The sequence below is a fragment of the Xiphophorus couchianus genome, chromosome 21, assembly GCF_001444195.1.
Source record: "Xiphophorus couchianus chromosome 21, X_couchianus-1.0, whole genome shotgun sequence".
Lineage (NCBI taxonomy): Eukaryota > Metazoa > Chordata > Actinopteri > Cyprinodontiformes > Poeciliidae > Xiphophorus > Xiphophorus couchianus.
In genome coordinates, this window is record NC_040248.1 from 2,904,919 (window position 1) to 2,927,523 (window position 22,605).

The 22,605-nt window shown below is 39.7% G+C and overlaps 1 protein-coding gene across 1 annotated transcript in view; it reads right to left on the minus strand.

Annotated features, from left to right (window-relative positions):
* The window catches only part of LOC114136629 (cadherin-6-like), a 91,731-nt gene continuing 69,126 nt past the window's right edge, over window positions 1-22,605 (minus strand). The window contains exons 7-12 of the mRNA XM_028004748.1: window positions 15,599-15,852; window positions 9,263-9,399; window positions 6,834-6,955; window positions 4,254-4,371; window positions 2,386-2,637; window positions 1-1,088 (exon numbers count right to left, since the gene is read on the minus strand). Of these exons, the coding sequence (XP_027860549.1) occupies window positions 586-1,088; window positions 2,386-2,637; window positions 4,254-4,371; window positions 6,834-6,955; window positions 9,263-9,399; window positions 15,599-15,852 (1,386 nt within the window). The 3' untranslated portion in view covers window positions 1-585. The remainder of the gene's footprint in view (window positions 1,089-2,385; window positions 2,638-4,253; window positions 4,372-6,833; window positions 6,956-9,262; window positions 9,400-15,598; window positions 15,853-22,605) is intronic.

Consider the following 22,605-nt stretch of genomic DNA (forward strand, 5'->3'; position numbering starts at 1 on the left):
TTAGTTTTTTTAGAAAGTGGCAAATTTATTTTCATAGTCACAATTTGCACAATTTTTACGGTGAATAGAAACGCAGCTACTGCCTGGTGAATTAAGCTCAGACTGAAGAAGTGGGGAGAGAGAGAAAAATCCCTAGAAAAGGAAACTGTACAGCGGATTGTGTCATATTACCGTACGTACACAAGCTAAGATAGAACTCACAATATGCAGCATGTTTTAGTCCCAGAAACACTGAAAAATACGTCGGCATATCCGTTGGTCACCAAGCTGCTTGTAGAGTCCGGAAGTCTCAGGCAGCTTCGGGAAAAAAATTTAAAAAACAACTAAATAATATCTGTTGATATATTCGGGCCTCGTTTGGACCTTGTATACACACACACAGAAAAAAAAAAAAAAAAGTCTTCACTGCGTCCCTGCAAAAACGCAACTAACACTGACTGGACACACAAAGCCTACGTCTGGTCACCGGAGAAACGGCTGGACTGCGCGGGAACCCGACGTTCACGCCGGCCGCGCCTCCACAGGCCCAAACCGCCTGAAAGTCCAGATTTCACGTCACGCTTCCGTCCGTGCGTCGGGTTCTTGTTAGGAGTCGCTGTCGTCGCCGCCGTACATGTCCGCCAGCTTCTTGAAGCGCGGCCCCCACTCGCTCAGGTAGTTGTAGTCCTGGTCGCCCTCGGTGGTCACCGACTCCAGCGAGCTGAGCGACTCCGCCACTGAGCCGTTGCCCTCGTAGGCGTAGGTGGCCAGCGAGTCGTACGGCGGCGCCGTGGGGTCGCTGTCGTTGTCCTGCAGGCGCTGGTTGATGAAGTCCCTCACGTCGCCGTTATTGTCTCGGCTGGGCGGCGGCGGCGCCACGGGCCGTCGGACCGGCGGGTAGAAGGTCTCGGGGATGATGTCCCGCCGCTGCTTGCTCTCCTCGATGGCCTCCGGGTTGCGCAGCGTGCCGATATCAAAGGCCTGTGTGTCCTCCTCTCCTCCGCCCTCGTCGTTGTAGCTGACGACGTTGTCCCTGACGTCCTCCTTGGAGATGATCAGAGGCTCCTTCTTCCTCTGGCGCCTCAGGGCAGCGAACAGAACCACAATCACTGCAGCACAAACAAACACCACCAATCAGAGACTTTGTTTTGAAGGCCGCCGACCCTCCAGAGGGAATCGTCCATGTTTTCCACTGATGTTCATGGACTTTGTTCAGCACAGACTGGTACCACTACATTATGCATTGTGTCCGCTCAGGGCCACCGTCTTTAAGCAACTGAAGGAACCACATATGAAGACATGAAGCTTCAATCAAAGCCTAATTCTGTCTTACACTGCAAAAACACAAAATCTTACCAAGGATTTTTGTTTAGATTCCAGTTCAAATATTTTAACTGCCAGTTTAATATTGATAAAAAATACCAGTTCCACTGGCAGACTGGTAAAATGTGAAATAATCTGCCAATGAAACTGGTATTTTTTATCTATATTAAGGAATTATTGACTTAGAACAAGCTCCTGTTTCTTGCTGAAAAGCTACTTACCAGTTATTTTTGGTTTAGTTTCAAGTGCAAATATCTTAATACACTTTAAATAAGACAAAACTGACTTTTCAGCAAACTATATGAGCTTGTTTTACGTCAAGAATTACTTAATATTGATGACAAATTATTAGTTTCACTTATTTCACTTGTAACAAGACATTTTCCACATAAGTGAAATAATCAGCCAGTGGAGCTAGAACTTTTTTTAATTAATATTAAGGAGTTACTGACTTGCTGAAAAGTTACTTTTGAGGTATTTGGGGTAGAAACGACATAAAAATACTTGGTAGGATTTGTGTTTTTGTAGTCTAAATGTTTCAGTGACATCTGGACTGAGCAGTAGTTCATTTTTACGGTTTGAGATCCTGACAGCCTACTAGAAAATAATAATTCAATTCAGTTTGAGATCAACGTTCAAATCAGGTTTTCAGGTAATAATCCGTCACCATCTACCTTTAGTTGGCCTGTCATGATCAATTGTTCCAATAATTTTGCAATAAATTGTAATGTAGTTTTGAAACCATTTTCAGGTAATTAATGTAAGTCCGTTCTGTCAAAGACTGGTAAACTATTTTCTAGATAAGATTTTTTGCTTTTGCACTATAGACGTAAACATCCTTCTAAAGCTCAGGATTTTAATTTATCTTTTTATTTATTAATGTTTGTCACCCTGAAACTCCAGTGAAACTCTGGCGCCGTTGGTCACAGTCGGCTCAAACTAAATTATGACGGCAGCTGTTGTTCCTGACAATAATCCACCCACCAGAGGAGTCGCTTCAAATTAAGAAGTGAAATATGAAACCGCCTCTGAAACACCTGCCAGGGCTCGGACTCCTCCAAGCAGTGGAGCTCATTAACTCACTGAGCAGGATGACGACGCAGAGCAAGATGGCCACCAGGGCGCCGGTGCTGAGCCCCGCCCTCGCCGTCAGCGCCTCCGGGTTGCACAGCTTCATGTTGCCCTCACGGTCGCAGGTGCACACCCTGATGGTGAGCGTGTTGGTGCTGCTCTGCACCGGGAACTCCCCGTCCGTGATCACCACCGGGACGTGGTACACGCTCTTCTGGAGGCTGTTGTAGCTGTTCCTCCTGGTCAGGATCCAGGCCGTGTTGTCTGGAGACAAACAGGTCCACAGGTTCAGAACCAGCATGCAGGCTGCAAAATGTTACACTACTGACACAAATGGTGGGATTTCATGGGAAATACCATTATTGTTAGCTAAATAGATTAGCTTGCAAAACATGTCTGCTACATTTTTTTTGCCTTTCTACGAGAGCGTATTAGGGCCCAATGTGGAGCAAAAATCTCAAAAAATGTTTAGACAAATTTAGGAAAAATCAAAAACTCGCTACAAGAAATCTAGAAATTTTCTAGAAAAAACTCAGACGTTTCAGAACCTTAAAAGTGGAACATTTTCGACTTTTGTAACTCAGTTATTTCCACGTTTTTTGGCAGAAGTTTATAATCCATCTACAATGGCCATAACGCGCCGTCGTACCTTTCAGAATGAGCTGTTTTAGGGCGTCCTGTCACTTTAAATCCAAATAATCTGCTGCTGGTCACACCCACCAACTGAACGTTTACATTCATACGTGAAAATGGCTGCAGACAAATGAACAATTATACAACCATACATCTTTGAAAATCAGAAGTGGAGCCTCCTGCACAACCAACAAGAATACAGCAGGTGGTTTCTGGATGGTAAGTCAACAACAAAACACTTGTCTTTTCCAGCAGCCATTGTACAGCAGTAAAACCAGCTGACCAAAATGTGCTGGAGCTCAGCTGGGGTTGCTAGGTAACGGCACTGTGTCTGTAGAATGTCATTCAGCATTTCAGAGGTTTTTGAAACGGCTCATTTTCCAGACACAAAAAAATGTGAACTGACAGAAAACTGTTTTTTAAGTGATTGGACCATTTTTAGAAGCAACACAAATTAAAGCACAAAATTATTACAAAAGGTTCTTTTGCAATGTGTTTTGAGACGACTCTTGTCAACGAACTGTGTAGATCGGCGGTTTTCAAAGTGTGAGGCGCGCCTCCCCTAGGGGGCGCCAGAGCACTTTAGGGGAGGCGTGGTGCGAGGAAAAAAATAAACCGGAAAAGAAGCTATCTGCTTGCTGATTGTTTTTTCCGTTGTATGCCTCCGCTCTTTCATACAGCTCGCTCTTTTAGCTCGAGATAAATTGTTTAGATGAGCCACAAAAAGAGCTCCACGATTTTGCAACTGTTTAGGTTTTTGATTTATTTTTTAATTTCAAGGAAATGTGCAACATTTACAGATGTGTTCCAAAGATCTGATCAAAATGTTTTTGTTAAGATGTGAAAACACTGTTGGTATCTCAAACATTAAACTCAGAATCTCAGATGTAACGTTTGTTTGAGAAAACGGTTGAAAAATGAGTTTATTGTTCTTATCATTAGAAAAATGCCATACAAAAACCCTGATAAAATAATTAAAATGGGAGGAAATGTTTTAAAATGTTCATGTGCTAAATTTCATTGAGATAAAGTGTCATTTTAAAAGATGAGATGGTTCTAAAATAAAAGCAATTAGAAGGTGTTTTGTTTGTGTGTGGGTTGATTATTGGGGGGGGGGGGGGCAGCAGGCATTGTGCTCCTTGGAGGGGGGCTCACCCTTTCATACTTTGAAAACCCCTGGTGTAGATGAACTGAATCGAAGGTGTGGGCCTCCACCTCCACATCAGACCCAGAGGTTGTGAACTGACCTTTGTTGTCACGTACGGAGAAGTTGGCCTTTCCGACGGCCTCCGGAGCCAGACTGAAGATGAAGCGATGTCCTCCGAGTGGCTCGTCTGGATCCGTCGCGCTCACGATTTGTATCCTCTGCAACGAAGGAAACGCAAACGTCAGATGTTACAGTGACCCGTTTCTGAACCCTAAAAGTGTTCAAAACATAACAACAGCTCTGAATTGCAACAGTGGATGTGAAATAAATGTGATTTGACCTGGAAAGTATAAAGAAAGCCTCCATGGATGCGTTCCAGCATTACACACCAGAGGATCCTTGGTGGGTTTCCAGGATGGGGTCATTAAAACAAAAGCACATGTGCAGGAACCGATCCAGGACTTTCCCAACAAAGGGGGGGTGTTGATTGGTCGTTTACTGACTCGATTCAGGAGAACCAAACTTTATTTTTATCTCTTTAAAATAAACTGCTGCACTGAGCTCTACTCTAATGTATTTTAACGTTGCTTTAGTCAACATTTTTTTCTAGAAGGAATTAGGCTAACGTAAAATCCGGCCCATTGTTAAACAGTCAGATGACCTTCAGGAAAGTTGAAGCACAAACATTAAAATAATTTTAGCACAATTTTCCTCCATCAATACAACAGATTCATGATTTGTAAGCAAAAGAAAACAGATTAAATTTATTAACTGTTTTAAAGCTTTAATCCCTGTTTTTTTAATTATGATGTAATTAAAGAATTTTTTTGCTTCAAATTCACAAGTTAAACTCTGAACTGATTCTTACATGACTTGTAAAGTAAAAAAATATATACTTGGTTCCTGCAGGTACTAATAATGTCAACAAGCAACACTTTTTGTCCAGATGTGGAACATCCTTCAGTCTTCTTTAAGACTTTAATGTTGTTCTGGTTCCTACAACGATGGATTAGGATCAGTGTAGATAGAAAAAAGGTGAACATTTCTTCCAAGAAACTTTGCATTTTATAGATTTTAGATTTTTGGTGGAAATCTACAATGGCCTCAGTACGCTGTCATACGTTCCTGCCTCCTTGGGTAAAAAGAAAATATCTTTCCAATCTTGAGAAGCTTGTACTGGTCTTGAGGAGCAACTCAAATGCTTCAAAATCTGTAAAAAGTTGCTTATACACCATAAAAAAAAAAAGCTAATCAGTTCTTTGGTGCCTTTTGTGATGTCATCAACCCAAGTAAACCTAAAAGCAGCTCAAGCGATGCTATTTTTGTTCATCTGCTTTTAAAGATGGCTTTCATGGCATCCTACATACTTCCTTACTCAGATATGTCTGACAGTCAGTGCACATTTATTACTAAAAGAAAAATAACACAACATTAAATCCTTTCTTTAAAGATTGGTGACGTCTTTATTTTTTTATTGCAGCTTTCCATCTTAAAACTAAAGCGTTGATCAGTCCGAGTTTGTCTCTAGTTTTTGGAATGCATTTTTGAACAGCAGGAGTTAAAAAACGAGGTCATGAGAATAAAGTCAGGCCTTCATTTATTCACAGGACAATCCTTCAGCCTACTGGGTCTCCAACAACCCTGACAGAGACCCAGCCTGCTTCCTGATGTTTTTATACATTATCTCCACATTTACAAGGCCGGGTTGTCAACCCTCCCTTTGTTGCAGACTTCCCGTGTTGCAAACATTTCAACATGCATGAATCACACAATAAAACAGCGATTGGACATAAAAACAGATAAAAGACAGTTTCATCCTTGCAGACAATAAGCGGAAATTGTTTTGTTTTTTAAAGCAGCATCAGAAAGACGGGGTTTAGATTTGGCCTTCTAGTGTCCAAACTGGCAAATGAAGCCAACTTGTGTTTTAAACTTTAAACTAAAGCCATTAAACTATGTTTTCTTTTTTAAAAATTTATCTCTGGAGCGGTTCAAATGCCAAATGGACCGGAAACAGCTCCAGAAGCTGGACAGGAAGCAGACAATAGAGCAGGGCATTCTGGGTAAATACAGCCAAAACAAACACGCTAGCCCAGCGCTAGTGGGAGAAATGGCTTGTGGTCTTTTACCAACAACAAATGAGAAATCAGAAAAAACCTGACGCCAATCCACTTTTGTTTACAATTCATGAAGAAGGAAGTGGTGCTCAGTGTCTTCAGGCGTTTTGATGTTGTTTCCTTCAGTGGTGCTCGATGCAGCGCCCCCACAGGTGAGGAGGGGAACATGCTTTTTAAACTGTTTGGTTTGTTTGACACAAAATGTAACAAATGTTGCAACTTTGGTTCCCAAGCTTAAGTGGGAAAATACTTTAGATTGAGTAAGTAATCTGTAGCTGCTGGCTTGAGTAGCTGTTAGCTTCAGTAGCAATAACCCACATCGCCACGCTCAAAGAACTGAAGTTAATAGATATTCCTTTGGCTCCACCTTTGATTTCTTTATTCTATTTGAAAAAGAGAGAGTTTTTTTCAGGACCTGAGATGTGGAACAAGCATCTAGTCCTTTTAAAACACATGTGACAGACTTGCAAATTCTCTCTGAGGTCTGCTAATTGGACACCTAATCCTAGCAGTGAGGTCCGGATGAAACCATGGCGATGGCTTTATGCGCTGTAATAACTGACCTGATTAGCCTTGGCGTTCTCACACACAAACGTCTCGTAATTGGTGGCAAATGTTGGAGCGTTGTCGTTGACGTCCAGCACTCTGATGTATACAGGCACACGGCTTATCTGTCGCGGGTTGTCTGGGAAACACAAAGGTGGACACAGTGACTTCACACGGATAATTATTCCCTCACACAAGTGTGGTGCTGAACATGTGTGAGACTTTGGCTGCGTTTCCAGGCAACCGCTTACATCTAAATCAAATTATGTGTATATAAATAAATAATGGGTTGTTTTGAAAGAGAAACTAACACTATGCAACAACAAATAACAGCTTTTACTGTTTTAATCTGTTAAGACTTTAAATGTGAAATCTGTGCAGAAGTTTGAAGCGTTTCAATCACAATAAGTGAAAATGAGACACATTAAGTTAATTTATTATAACTGCAACTTCAAAGTAATTACAGTGATTGAAAAACTGAAAACTGAAGTTTGCTGAAAAATTACTTTTGAAATTTACAGACTTTAAATGTCAAACTAATGTGAATTTCAGATATGATTACGATTTCATTTATACAAAACATCCTGGTTGATCCAGTGAGTCTCTCTGGAGGAATTTCAGGAAATTAATTTTTGCAGAAACAGTTTTAATTCAGCAAAATTGTTTCACATATCATGAGTCCAGATTTGAAGTTGCTCCACACCATTCATTTGTTTTCATCTTTGGTTCAGATCAATGTTCTGCTTCCTACACTGATTGATGGACATTTCTCTTTAGGATTGTCCGCGGTTCAATCCAAACATCAAGTTGGAACCACCGCCATGTTTGAGTATGTGATGCTCTTTTCCTGAGATGCTGTTCAGTTTGCAGCAGATGAAACGGGATTCGCATCTTCCAGAAAGTTCCTCGTTATTCTCTTCAGTCCACAGAAGATTCTCTCCAAAAGTCTGGCTCCAATGGAGTCCATTTTCTGTGCCGCAGTGCAAAGCGGCAGACGCTGGAGTTGGAAACTCTAGCAGCAACCAATCAGAGACTTGAGTTTTTATCCGGGCACTGATGCGGATCAGCAGGTCATCAAACCGGGCTCAGGTGAGACAAAAATGGTGGTGAAAGTGACCATAAGCCCACAGCTATGTGGTGAAACTCACCAAACTAAAAACACTTCTGAATAATCTGGTCAATCCAGACACCAGATATTAACAGGCGCCCAACGTTCTCTTGCTTCCAGTAATTAAATCCAAGCCACTTTCTCAATTTCACCTGCTGTTAAAGAGACTGTTAAAAGTCCATCCCTTCATTTAACACTATGATACCCATGATGCATCTGCTTGTTTTTCTAGTATCAATCTCGAGTTAGTTTCTGTGCTTTGGTGTGGCTGTGGGGCATAAAGCAGCGTCCACAGATCAGGAGCTGCCATCTCCTATCAGTCATTCATTAATCATGTGTGTATGAGGCCTGTGTGTGTTTTTATTATACAAATACACACACTCACACAAACAAATATATCGATATGTATACCTCAGCCTCTGTACCCTCATCTACCATGTAGCTTCTCAGGGTTTCTCCCAGTGTATTGTAACTATAATCAAAGTGCAAACACATCCAACTTGATGCATCTGAAACTTTTTTGATGTGTGGAACAGATTTGGTCTGAACTCGCTCTCAGCTGTTCTTCTGTCACCTCCTGGATCATTCGTTGACAGGATCTTGGAGTAATTTTGGTGGACAGTCCAGTCCAGGTAAAGCTCAATGTGGTTCTCTGGAATCCCAACAACTTTCTTTCCCTTCTTTGTTGAATTTCTTTAGCTCAGGGCATGAAAACTACTTTTTCAGAAACAACCAGGTTGGTTTGGGTAAAGTGAAAACAGAAAAAATCTGTATGCTGCCAAAATTCAAAACCTTACCGAGTATTTTTGTTTAATTTCTTGTACAAATATCTTAGTGCACTTAAAATAAGACAAAACTAACTTTCAAGTAACTTTTTAGCAAAATATAGGAGCTTGTTTAAAGTCAACAATTCCTTAATATTGGTAAAAACAAAAAGAACTAGTTCCACTGGCAGATGATTTCAATTACAACATTGGAATAATGTTACTGGAGCTAGTATTTTTTCAACAATAAGCAATTATTCACTTAAAACAAGCTCCAATTGTTTGTCAGTTTTCTCTTATTTCAGATATTTGCAGTTGAAACTAGACCAAAAATACTTGGTAATATTTTGTGTTTTTGCAGTGCAGTGGAGCAAACGCCTCTTCACAGCCCTGCTTCAGAGGTAGACACCAGGTAAATCAGGCCTCTTTATTCAGATTTCTACCATACAAGTGCTACTCACATTTGGATGATGAACAGTATTTGCCAGCCAGTGCTTCACTTCAACATCCAAAGATCCAAAAACCCAATTTGGCTGTCAGTATGCAGGGATACAGAACCGTCTGCTGTACTTACTGAACTCTGTGGCAATGATGGAGATGTTGTGCCAGGCGTTCCCCTCTCTGTCCAGCTCCCGGAGGATGAACACAGAGCCGTTTCCTGCATGGACGTTGAACACTCGGTCCATGTCTGTCCGCCGGTCGATGGTGTACCTGCACCAAACACACACAGAGGGATGAAAGTCTGTGGAGACGGTGGTGTGTTTATCTGGAGCGATCACTTTAGAGTAAATAAGGGGAGAGAGATCAGGTAAATGTCTGGGTAAGAGACTTTACCGGCCTACCTGTGGTGTAACACTGGAGTGAGGCGTACTAAAGGCTCCATTCAAGTCTGACGGTGCTTAAAGTATGTTTCTTTCAGCAAGTTAGGATGGGTCTGTGGTCTACGCAAAACATGCTTAATATATTTTCTTGAATCTAGCAAGTGGTTTCTGGACAGTAAGTCAACAACAAAACTCTTGTATTTTCCAGCAGCCATTGTACAGCGCATACAGGGATAAAACCAGCTGACCAAACGTGCTGGAACTCTGCCTGGGTTGCTAGGTAAAGGGTAAAACTACTGTGGTTGCTAAGTAACGGGCAGTGCCTGCTGATTTGTGACGTTACACACTGGAAGTTTTTGAAACCGCTCATTTTCCAAACACTAAAAAACATTAACTTACTGCCAAAATCAAGTTTTTTGTTTAAGTGTTTGGGTTGTTTTTAGAAACCCAAACGGAAGTACAAAAATGTTCAAATGTGAATTTTGCATTATAGGTCCTCTAAACATTTTATTGCTAGGCCTGGGCAATATGGCTTAAATATAAAATCTCAGATTTTTTCAGATACAATTTTAATCGATTTGTTTTTCTTGCTTTCTTTTTTTAACAAGGAGTTACAAATGACAAAATATTTGCAAAAAGTGTTTTTTATTTCAATCAGTTATGCAATGGAACATCAGGGCTACCAGAAATTTAGCTTAATTACGAGAATAAAGTTGCAGCATAAAGGTGCAATTTTACCAGAAGGACATTTTAGATTCTAAGAAAAAATAATAATTTTAATGAGAAAAAAAGCTTTGACAGTTATAAAGATCTGATATTACTAGCAATTTGTGAGGTTCTTTCTTTGAAATCCAAAGTCCTGCTACTGGTATTAGTCAGCAGCTTTATTCTTGTAATAAAAAGGAAAAACTGTAACCTGTCCCTGGACTTCAAAGAAGTTGTCAAACAAAATGGCCGCCTGAGACGCGCTGACGTCACTCTAAACTATGAAAACGCAATAAATCCAAAACTTAAATCTTTGAAAACCAAAAATTGTTATAACCCAGCCCTAATTATTGCATGTAAAGTAAATGATTCAGTTAGAAAATGACACACAACAGTCTGTATCCTGTTATTTAAAGTCCATTTTAAAGGAATATCATAAAGTTTTGACCAACTTTCAACTAGAAAGACCAACAATTCAAACTATAATAAACAGCTCACTACAGTAACACATGTACATTTACTAAAGGGTAGCATATTTTAGGAGTTTATATTCCTTAATTATGATGATTATGGCTCGTGGATAATTAGGAAATCACATCAAATCAATAGAAAATGAGTTTTATCTCCTAAATGTCACATTAAAGCCAACACAGTCATTGACTGCTGACCCAACAGCTGTCCATCTGGCAGTCACTGATGAGCAGCAAAACGTCGCTGCCAAAGCAGCTGCCAGCGACCAACCGCACCCAGGAATGCTTTTAAATGAAGATGCAGCAAATTCAGGTCTTATCAATGCTTTTCTGCAATACTTGCATTGAATTTACTCAAAAAATGACACTAAAAGTACCAGTAATGTTTCTACAAATTTTTTTAGATGGTTTTTTCTTAATAGATTGGAAGCTACTAATTTGTCATTTTTCATCATCAAATCTGTTCTTTTCTTGCAAAAGTTTATATTTATCTTTACTGTAAAACCTCAAAAAAGTCATAAAATTGTGGATCTTTAAAAATAACGGCAAGTTTTAGAAACCAGGCAAAAATCCTTGGTAATATTTTGTGTTTTTGCAGTGTATGTTGTATTTAAATCAGAACATTAACCTGGAAGTTAATCTGTAACAAACATATGAAGCTAAAGTGAAGAGAATCGGTTGACTTGGTTGTTTTTGCAGCCTTGCCCTGTGGTGAGGAGTCGACTCTTCACACAAACAACACAACAGTGGAGAGTTTTCTCTGCTTGCCGTGATTAATGGAGGAGCGGGCGTCACGAGGGCCGGCGTAAGCGGCAGGACAACCCCGAGGGGAGACTCTGAACGCATCGCCGCTCCGCTCTCCTCCTTCCACAGATTTGTTTTTTCTCTTCCTCCAACACCGACCGTTTCCTCCTTCCTCTCGGAGCGCCTCGCCGGGCCAAGCTGAAACTCTAACCTCGTTAAATCTGTGTCAGATGTGGGCTCTGCTAATTGCTTTTCTAAGAATCGCAATAATTCAGCTGGCTGGGCCAGACTCTGACGCGGAGATAACGGCGGTGGCTCGGCCCGACCGGGGATCCGAAGTGCTGCGGTAAGCAGGCCGCCAGCCAGTTGGACGGATGGGAGGTCGCAGAGGGTCACGGGAATGTTGGCGATCAGCTAATTCTTCTTCAGACGGGGGACGGCGGCCATCTTTACAAATCACCTCCTCTGTGATTATTTACTTCTCCTTCTGTCTTTATTCCTAAAACATTTGAAACATTCAGGAAGCCTCTTCAGTATTTTTGCTGAGCTAGCATATTTTACTTCTTTGGTGTTAATAAACTATGATTCCTAAATATTTCCAAAATTCCAGACATTTCCAGACCCAAGCGTTTAAATTTTGGGTAATCATTTTAGGGGACATATTATGCAAAATTCAAATTTTTGTACGTATTTATTCTTCCATTCGTTTCTCAACTGCTTTGGAAAAACAGCAAGAGAGTTTAAAACAAAACTACTGAGCCATTTTTGGACAATATCTGCATTTCCATTAGAAAAAAGTGAAAAGCGTCATTGGTATTCTGCGAAAAAACACAATTTTGCAATTGGAGTGTTTCCATAAAGTAAGAAATGCAATTAAAATCATACATGAAGACGTTCATGGGACAAGTCATTAAAAAACATCCTCCTACCACTTCCTGTTGTCCTTTTTGTCGTTTCCACCAGTAGTAACATCTTGTTGTTCATCCCATGACTCATGATGCAAAAAAAAGTGTTTCTCTTGGAGTTTTGTGAAAAACAACATTGAAAAACTTGAATGTATTTTTTAATTGGTGCGTTTCTATTAAGCAAATTTATTTTTGTAATTTGAATTATATGATGTGAAAATTAGCCATTTCAAAAACTTTGCAAATGTGACAGATGAACAGGCACTGCCCGTTACCTAGCAACCCAAGTGGAGTACAGGCACATTTGGTCAGCTGGTTTTACTGCTGCATGCGCTGTACAATGGCTGCTGGAAAAGACAAATGTTTTGCTGTTGACTTACCATCCAGAAACCACTTGCTGCATTCTTGTTGGCTGTGTAGGAGGCTCCACCTCTGCTTTTCAAATGTGTACGGTTGTATAATTGTACATATTTGCAGTTATTTTCACTGCCAGCAGCAGCTTATTCTGATTTAAAGTGACAAGACGCCCTAAAACAGCTCATTCTAAAAGGAGCTAAAAATAGGCTGAAATCTCATTCTCTAAGAATAAGTTTGTGGAAAAAACAGAAAAACAGGTTAGACCAATCCTAACCTGTTCAAGGAAACATTAGGTCGCCTTTAATAACATTTAATAAGGCAAATGTAAACCACTGGATTTTTAGCCTTGATCTGAAGGATTTTATTGTTCCAGCAGTTTTGAGGTTTTCTGGAAGTTTGTTCCAGGTTAGTGGAGTAAAAACCTGAATATTTCTTCTTCATGTTTGAGATTTTTTTTAGAGGAATAACTTGTTGCTATTTATGCTGATCCAAATCGCAAACTCAAACATGTAGAGTAAACTCCGCTAAACCTGAGTTTTATTTATTAGCAGCAGCAGCTGTCAGATTGCAAATAATAAAACGTCCATTTTTATTTTTTTGAACACCTTCGGGGTCTTTAGTCACATGTCAGGCCGGCCAGCTGGACAAAAACCAAAGCCTGAACTTTTAATGAGGACAACGTCCTCTAAACATATTTTAAAGGCCTGAGTGTAATTAATTAATCATTCGACGACACCGGCTGAATTTCTAACACCTCAGCAACTAAGTGCTCCTCATCTCCATTAAAGCTGCGCCTCCCCATGATCTGTGTTTGCATTCCTGTGAGCACGTGTCTGCGTGTGTCACTAACGCCAATAAATCCAAAAACTTCCTGATCCCAGGCAGCCTGCAGGCCTCCCTCCCTCCTCCGCTTAGGAGCGGCGGTAAATGCCACCGGGAAGCTTCGCCGCTGATGACGGGCGATAAAAGAGAATGATATCATATTTGACACCTGCAGTAAAGCGCTGGAACTTCAACCTTGAGAGCCAACTCCCTCAGAGGGTCGTAAAAATGAAAAAGTCTGCGCCGGAGAGGAGGTGCCGCCTCGCACCTCCCCGCCATCGTTCCCGTTTATTGGAGTCATTCGGATAATTACGGATCTGCATGAACTGGGGGAACTCTGGACCCGCTGCTGGATGTGCTAACTCTTTGTTTCAAATGCCTGTAGTGATCTAATAAACATTCATTATTCTCAGACGTTTGTTTTGTCCGTTTCTAACATTAAAGCTAAAAGTATTTCATTTCCAGGGCGCTGAGCTTTTATTGACCAAATCCAGAAGTTACTAAAATCTTCAGCAGAATTGATTTTAGTCCATTTTCCTTCATTTTTCAGGTAATGTTGCTTTGAGTCAGGAATATAGTCAAACTGTTAGGAAGGATTTTACTGCAGTTCAGAGGTGAAGTTTTGTTTCTCTAAGCCGAAGCCAACAGCAATCAATTAAATCCAACAATCATATTTTTCAAGTACATTTATTGAAAATCTGCACAACAGTTTCACTGCAAAAACATAAAATCTTAAAAAGTATTTTGTGTATTTTCTATTGCAAAAATCTTAGTACTCTTAAAATAAGACCAAACTAACTATTCAGCAGAAAGAAGCTTGTTTTAAGTAAATAATTTTATAGTATTGATGATAAAGCATTACTTCCACTGGCAGATTATTTCACTGATAAGAATTTATTCCCATTTTATAAGTCAGATGCATCAAACTTGAGGCCCGTGGGCCAAATCTGACCCACCAAACCTATTTATGTGGCCATCAAGACTCTATTGGGTTTTGTGCTAAAATACAACTTTATTTGTCAAACCAAGTCAGTTCTTTTCTGTAAACAGCCAAATTACATATGTTTATCTAAGTCCAGTTTTAGGGGAGCTATGGCCGTCCACCAGTTGTCCCACTGTTGTTTTTTTTTGTTAAATAATGTTAAAAGTTGACAGGAAATTTTGGAAGTAAAACATCTACAACATAGAAAATACACCAATGGATTAAATAAAACTCATCTTACCGTAGTTTGTGTAAACACATACTATTTTGTTAAATTGCTAACTGAAGATTACAGATTTTTTTATTCTGCATAAACCTAGATTCACCTGTCTTGGCTATTTCTGTTACTGGTGTATTTAAAAATATTTATTCAAGTAGCAAGAAGGTCCTGGGTTCGATTCCCGGCCCGGGGTCTTTCTGCATGAAGTTTGCATCTTCTCCCTGTGCCTGGTGGGTTCTCTCCGGGTACTCCGGCTTAACAAACAGTCCAAGAACACGACTGTTAGGTTAATTGGTCTCTCCAAATTCTCCCTAGGTGTGTGTGGATGGTTCTGTATTCTGTCTGTCTCTGTGTTGCCCTGCGACAGACTGGCGACCTGTCCAGGTGACCCCGCCTCTCGCCCAGAACGTTAGCTGGAGAGACAGCAGCACCTCCTGACCCCACTGGGGTCAAGGGTGTTAGAAAATGGATGGATTTAGCCTGGTATTATCAGGCTGGTGGGATGCCAGGCTGATAATACAGTGTATCATAAGCCAACCAGGCTTATGATACACCGAGAGAAAGCCTGTATTTTAAGTTGAATAGGTGGTTTTATCAATGCATTCTGCATCTTAACCAGCCTGTAGAAAACATTCATGATGTTGATGAAAATGAGTTTGACTCCTCCTGTTATATGTGAAATAATCTGCCAGTGGAATTAGTACGTTTTTAAAATCAGTGTTAAGGAATTATTGACTTTAAACAAGTTTTTATTTCTTGCTAAAAGGTTTCTTGTAAGTTCTCTAATTTCATGCGTACTAAGATGTTTTCACTAGAAACTAAACTACTTTTTATGACGTTGTGTTTTTGCAGTGCCAGGACAGAGTCAGGGTCCGGTTGGTTACCTGACCAGGCTGTGTTTGTCGTCCGGATCCGACGCGCTGACCGACCCGATGATGGCATTCCTCGCCGCGTCCTCCCTCACCTCCATGATGTAGCTGGGGCGCTCGAAGACGGGCGGCTCGTCCACGTCCTCCACCACGACCTTGACGCTGGCCTCGTCCCGGAAGGGCCCCATGGAGTAGAAGCGCGGGTTGATGATGGCGTTTTCCACCTGGATGCGGAGGCTGTACTGACGCTTCTTCTCGTAATCCAGAGGCTGAAACAACAGACACGGCGCTCCTCTGAGTTCATTATCTACTCACATCCAAACATCCTGCCACCTTTATTTTAAGGTCAGATTCAGTTTTTATTCATTAAATGTCTCTGGGATCATCTAATGACCTCATGTGAGGGTCTTAGTGTCTTCAGAGACACTAACAAGACCTCTGATGGACACAACTTCCAATAATCCAATAATGTGACTCATGTCGCGTTTCAGTACGGGAGAAAAAAACTAAACATGAAGATAACAAGGCTGCCTTCATTTAAAAAAGGCCAGGATTTATGTCAGGAGTTTTAAGACTCCAGATCTGATTAATTTGAACTGAGCAGAAACAGAAGAAAAAAAAATAAAACAACTTTTCTTCTGTCGACTCTTTTAGATGCTTTTCAGCTTGATTTCCTGATCCTCGCGCTCGGCGGCTCTGTAACAATCAATCAGCGCTGCGGTTTGATCTTCGCAGGGTGACATCTGTTCCTTTTGGTGTGTTTCTTCTTTAAATGAAGAGATCAGCGCGACAGATTAGCGCTCGGCGGCTTCGACGTGATAAAATATGAAATGAAGTGCAGAAATCTCATCTGGTTCTCTGATTAAAAGTGGACCAAGCAGAAAGAACCTCCAGCTCAGATGCTGAAACGCCACAAAATAAGTTCAATAAAACACCTTAAACTGGTTAAAATAGTTGATTATTGACTAAAATCCAAAGATAAATCATTACTGACAGCCTCAGTAAACACAAATACTCAGAAAGTATGGCTGGGAGATACAGATTAGTTATAAAAAATCCATGCCAAATTTGCTAAAAAAAAAAGAAGAAATTCCTTGCTTTCTTTTCTAAAAAAAGAAATGACAAATTACGGAAAATGTTTTCAAAAATTTACTTTCATTTCTGTTTATGTGAGCCTCTCCTTTATCTTTCAGTTTTTTAGAAAGCCCATCTTCTTTCTTTCTGAGTTTGTCTTCTATGTGTTTATCTTTCTTCTGAATTTGTCTCTGTTTTCATCTTGTCCTCTGTCTTTCCTGTTGTTCCTCGCATTAGTTTGTCTCTTTCCTTCTTTCTCTCTCCTTGGAGCGTTTTTTTTTTATAAATTCACCTCTGAACCTTTTAAATTTCTCTCTGATTTCCACTGGAAACATCAGTCTGATGAGCCTTCAGATGATGGAGGCCGACTAACAAGATTATTTCAGGTCATGTGAATATTGAAAATTAAGCTAATGAGGCTTAAACGTTTTCTGTTTGGTTTTTTCAAAGCATGCAATGCAAAAACACAAAATGTTCCCCAGTATTTTCTACTCTTTAGTGCAAATATCTTGGTAAAATTGAAATAAGACAAAACTACATTACAAGTAGCTTTTCAGCAAGAAATGTGAGCTTGTTATAAGTCAATAATTTCTTAATACTGACAGATTATTTCACTTAGTGACCAATATTAAGGAATTACTGACTTAAAAAAGCTCCTACATCTTTGTGTAAAGTTACTTTTAAGCTAGTTTTGTAGTTTAAAGTGTATTAAGATATTCGTACTAGAAACTAGAACAAAAAAATACTTAGTGAGATTTTGTATTTTTGCAGTGTAATCCTTTTGTCTGTAATTTTGCACCTATAATGTAAATTTCTGAACAATAAAACAGATTGAAAACAAAATCTTACCAAAGATTTTTGTCTAGTTTCTACTGCAAAGCTAACATACAAAAACTTTTCATCAAGATATAGGAGCTTGTTTAAAGTCAATAATTGATCAATATTGATTTTAAAAAGTAATTGTACCAATGGCAGATTATTTCAATTATAACGTGGGAAAAATGTATTTTAATAAGTGAAATAATCTTCCAGGGGAATAAGTTCTTTTTTGTCAAAATTAAGGAATTCTTGACCTAAAAAAATCTCATATTTCTTTTTAAAATGTTACTTGTAAGATAGTTTTGTCTTGATTAAAATATACTAAGATTAGCACGAGAACTAGGCAAAAATACTTGGTTAGATTGAGTGTTTTTGCAGTGTAAACATCCTACTTTAGCATTTTATTTTGCTTAGAACAAAAGAAAACTTCTTTAATGGTCTTTGGTTAATCCTATAGCTGATGTACAGTTGCTAATGTCCCTGTTTTTAGAGTTCTGCTGCTGCTGTTTTCTTATTTTTTTGACTTGGTTTGTTTCTGAAGCTGCAGCCAGCGAAGGTATCCCCGCATTGATGGGATTAATTGGTGAGTGTTGCATTATAATGAGCGCAGAGCAGGAGCAGCTGGATCAGAGCGAACATCCTCGCAGGCAGCCAACCACACGCATAAAATAAAATAAGAGGAGTCATCGAGGGCCTGAATTATGGAAATGAAATCCAGATGGAAGGAGCCCCTGAATCACGGCATATTAGAAGTGATTGATTTCTGCAGTTTGCCGTTAAGGTGGAGGGGGTCCATGTTCCTTTGAAGGACCAATGGGACGACGAGACTGTTTAATTATCAGGCTCAGAATTAGAGCACGCTCAGTCCGTTCTGCCTCGCCGCGCCGCAGCGCCTACAAAAGGCAATTATGTCATCCGCCGCTTAATGACGCCGTGATGGAGGGGATCGATGGGAGGCTGCAGCCTGATGAGGCAACGACCAGATACAGTTGGATACATCAAACGGACCTCAGCTCCACACTGCCATCCATATCGGCATCAATACTCCTGCATCAACCTTGAGGAAGAGCGGATCTCGCACGAAACAAATGTACTGGAAGTGAGAGCAAGCGTACAATGAAATCTAATAACGCCGCTGTCCATCTTCTGCCCGCTGAAGCAGAGAGGAAATACAAAGTTACTCTCTGCTTCTCTTTTTTTCCTGCTATTGATTGGGTCGGTGTGTTTAATGTGAGGCTGTGGGGGAAAGACAAAAATGTACAGTATAGAGTAATGAGTAAGAATTAAATGTGACCTATTATGCTTCTTTGAACAGGTTATGATAAATCTATGGTCTATACAAAACATGTTCATGACTTTTCACACAAAATCTTTCATAGATAATGAGATTATAGTGAAAATGAGCTGTTTTAGGGCATCTTGTCTCTTTAAATCCACGCCCCCCCCCAGCTCAATGTTTGCACTCGCACGTGAAACTGGCTGCAAACAGATGCACAATTATACAACTGTACATCTTTGAAAAGCAAAAGTGGAGCCTCCTGTGCAACTGATAAGAATGCAGCAAGTGGTTTCTGGATGGTAAGTCAACAACAAAACACTCGTCTTTTCCGGCAGCCATTGTACAGCGCGTACAGCTGTAAAACCAGCTGACCAAAAGTGCTAGAGTTCTGCTGGGGTTGCTATGTAACGGGACTGGACTTAGAAAGAGTTGCTAGGTAACAGCTTATTGCCTGTTGAATGTGGCTCAACATTCCTTAGGTTTTCAAAACGGCTCATTTTCCAGACACCAAAAAGCATTCACTTATTCCAAAAAAACCCTGTTTGGGTTGTTTTGAGAAGCATTAGAAATGGAAGAACAAAAACGTTCAAAATGTGAATTTTGTATAGCAGGTTCCTTTTGAAATTATCGAGTTACGTTTATGTTGTTTGTCTTCGTTGATCTGCTGCCCTGAAATTTCTAAAACATCTTTTTACTTCCACATTTCTCCCAGTCTGAGCTTTAGATCTGTGCAGCTGAGCCGCACCGGCGCGGCCCGTTTGGCTTTTAGGCCAGTAAAACAACCAGAAAATAAAGATTGATTGCTGAGATTCACCATTTGAGAGCAATAATACTTCACTCGTTTGACCGCCGTGCCAACCAACTGTCTGTTTTTATAGCGTTCAACTGTCTTTAGAATATTCACTTTCAGAGCTGAGAGATTTGCAGCTGGTAGCTTCAGAGGAGAATATTTTTATTAATGTTACTTTGCGCTTGTGTGATGTAACAGTCAGAATGATCTAAACTCAGAGAATCAGACAGAAACTCCTGGAGTCAGATTAACGGCCAAGTTCTTACATAAACTCATTATGGTGCTAAACGTATTTCAAACAGATCATCGCACTTTGAGATCATCTAGATTTTTCTCCAGTGGTCCAGTGGTTACGAGAAAAAAGTCTTAATATTACCAGAATTAAATTGCAATACACAGAGAATAAAGTCATTTTATGAGAAGTCCACCATGAAAAATACCAACAAATTAATTCTCCAAGCTTTTTTCTCATTAAAATGACTTTTCTCGTAATTTTAAGACATTATTCTGGCACAATTGCATATTTATTCTGCTAACAGTATAACTATATTCTCGAAATAAAACAAAAATTCCCAGAGCCTGGCAACAAAAATGGATGATTGAAAAAAAGCCACTTTTTGAACATAAATTCTGGCTTTTGTAATTTCTTTTTCTAAACAAGAAAGCAAAAAATAAACAAATAAATAAAATTCAAAATTGGATCTGGGATGAAAAAACTAGAAATTATATTTTTAAGCCCTAAAAAAATTATCAAACACATTAATACATTGACAATACTGCAAAGCATCCTAAATTCAGGTTTTTAAATTAAATATGATTTTGTTGGGTTACTGATATATTTATAATCTAACTCATTTAAGAAACTTTTTATCATCGCTCAGCTTTGTGAATAACAATATTTCTGTATTTAGTTTGTGGGCTGTTGTTGATGTTTAGGTATAATTTCCAGCTTTAAATCAAATCCTGTAAAGCAAAGCTTTTCTAAGAGTGGGGCAAAAATAAACAAAGTAACTTCGAACGTGTAGCCAACTTCAGCTAGCCTATCGCCTGTTCAGTCCTCCAGCCACTGAGGAGCGCTGTTATAAAACATAACTTAACAAAAATTTGATATAGAGTTACCAAAATTCAACAGTGAGCTGCTTGACATTGAGATTGTTTGGATCATTTTGTTTTTACTGCTTAAATCTGTTTTTAGTCCCGTTTTGTCTGAACAAAACAGCGGAACAGAACTTCATAGTGGAATTTTATTACATATGCTTAATTTGTGTATGAAACTATTAAAGATTCTGAAAAATGACTACTAATTATTTTCTGTTAATGTTTCAAGGGTCCTTAATAATTTGTCTAAACTGCCATTGACCCATTTATTTACTTTTACTGTGTTTTTGACATATTTTGACATATAACATGCTTGGGGGAATTGCTTCTGTCACTGGCATGTTGTTTGTATGGAATTATATAATGTCCATTTACAAGTCAATAAACTCCTAATGATGCCGAATCCTGCATTTGTTGGGTTTTATGTTTTGTTTCACACAGAGTTCAAAGGTTCAGGTTGCCTTGATGAATGCACACATTTAAACTTTACAGTTTGTTAATGCATTTCACAGCTATGCTGTGCACTGCGAGCGTCAAACTGGTATTGAAACGGTAAACAGCAACACAATGCCGCTGTCCCTGCATGTGATTTCGGCTTGTATACACCAGAGAAAATCAAGCTGTGAACATCCAACAATTTACATCACAAACGCTGAACATCTTCGCTACAAATATCTTACATTTCCACCGTATGTGGATGATGATCGTCTACTTTAGTTCCATTAAATCACATCAATCATTTAACTTTTTAAAAGGGTATTTACTGTATTTACATCTCAGCCCTGCACTGTGCGGCGTTCAGCCTGGCTTCGGATGCACAACTTTAATCCAGTGATGCTGTTGGTGCATTAATCCCCAGCCGGGCGAGGCAGATGGCTGCCCTCACGGAGTCCGGCTTTTGCTGGAGGTCTCTTCCTGTTAAAGAGGAACCCTCCGCTCCGACTCCCTGTGAATCCTCAGAGGATCCTATTACCCCGAACTGGACTCTGCTAAAACAAACCGGACTGGACCGAATTTATCTGGACTCCTGTAAACTGTTTACTTCCTCTTTAAACAAGGGCAGCAGCAACAATGTGCAAGACAGAGCCGTTTTAGTTCAGTAACACTTTCCAACCTTACACTGTGAAAACACAAAATCTTACCAAGTATTTTTGATCTAGTTTCTATTATAATATCTTAGTACATTTAAAATTAGACAAAACTAATTTACAGGTAACTTTTCAGCAAGATGTAAAAACTTATTCCAAGTAAAAAATTCCTTAAAATTTCTTAAAGAAAACTTAGAAGTTATACTGGCAGATTATTTCACTTATAACAGTTTTAAGTTAAATAATCTACCAGTGGAACTAGCACGGTTTTAAATTAAGGTTAAAGAATTATTGACTTAAAACAAGTTGTTATGTTATTTTGTCTGATTTGAAGTGTACTAAGATATTTGCTGGAGAAATACTTTGTGTTTTTGCAGCGTGCAGCCCTACCTTTAATAAAGACCAACAACAATTCTTCACATAAAAGCCCAAATGGAAAAGTTTTTACTTTGAAGCAGCCAGCCTGTTCTTCATGCAACGCACCAACTAAAACCTAATCCTATTTTAATGTAAATATTCCAGAGTGATGCAAGAAAGCGCTGCGGGTCACAGTTAAACTGCACCCCGCTGATGTGTAGAAACTACTTAATAAAGTAGGCATTAAAACAACATAACCTCTGACTGAGCGCGGCTGCTCTGTAAACACGCGCCAAGCTGCAGAGGTGTGTGTTTGCTGCAGTAATAGACCCCCACCAGAAGCTGCTCACAGTGTAAACAAGCACTGAAAATCTTCAAGATCAAGAGTTTAATATCCTATCTGTGTTTGTCGTTCTTTTAGGAGAAAAAACACAGATTTACACAGAGTCTACGCAGTTTGTAACAGCAGCAACAATCCTCTCTGCCTGGAGTACACAGGATGTTCATGTGCTCTGGA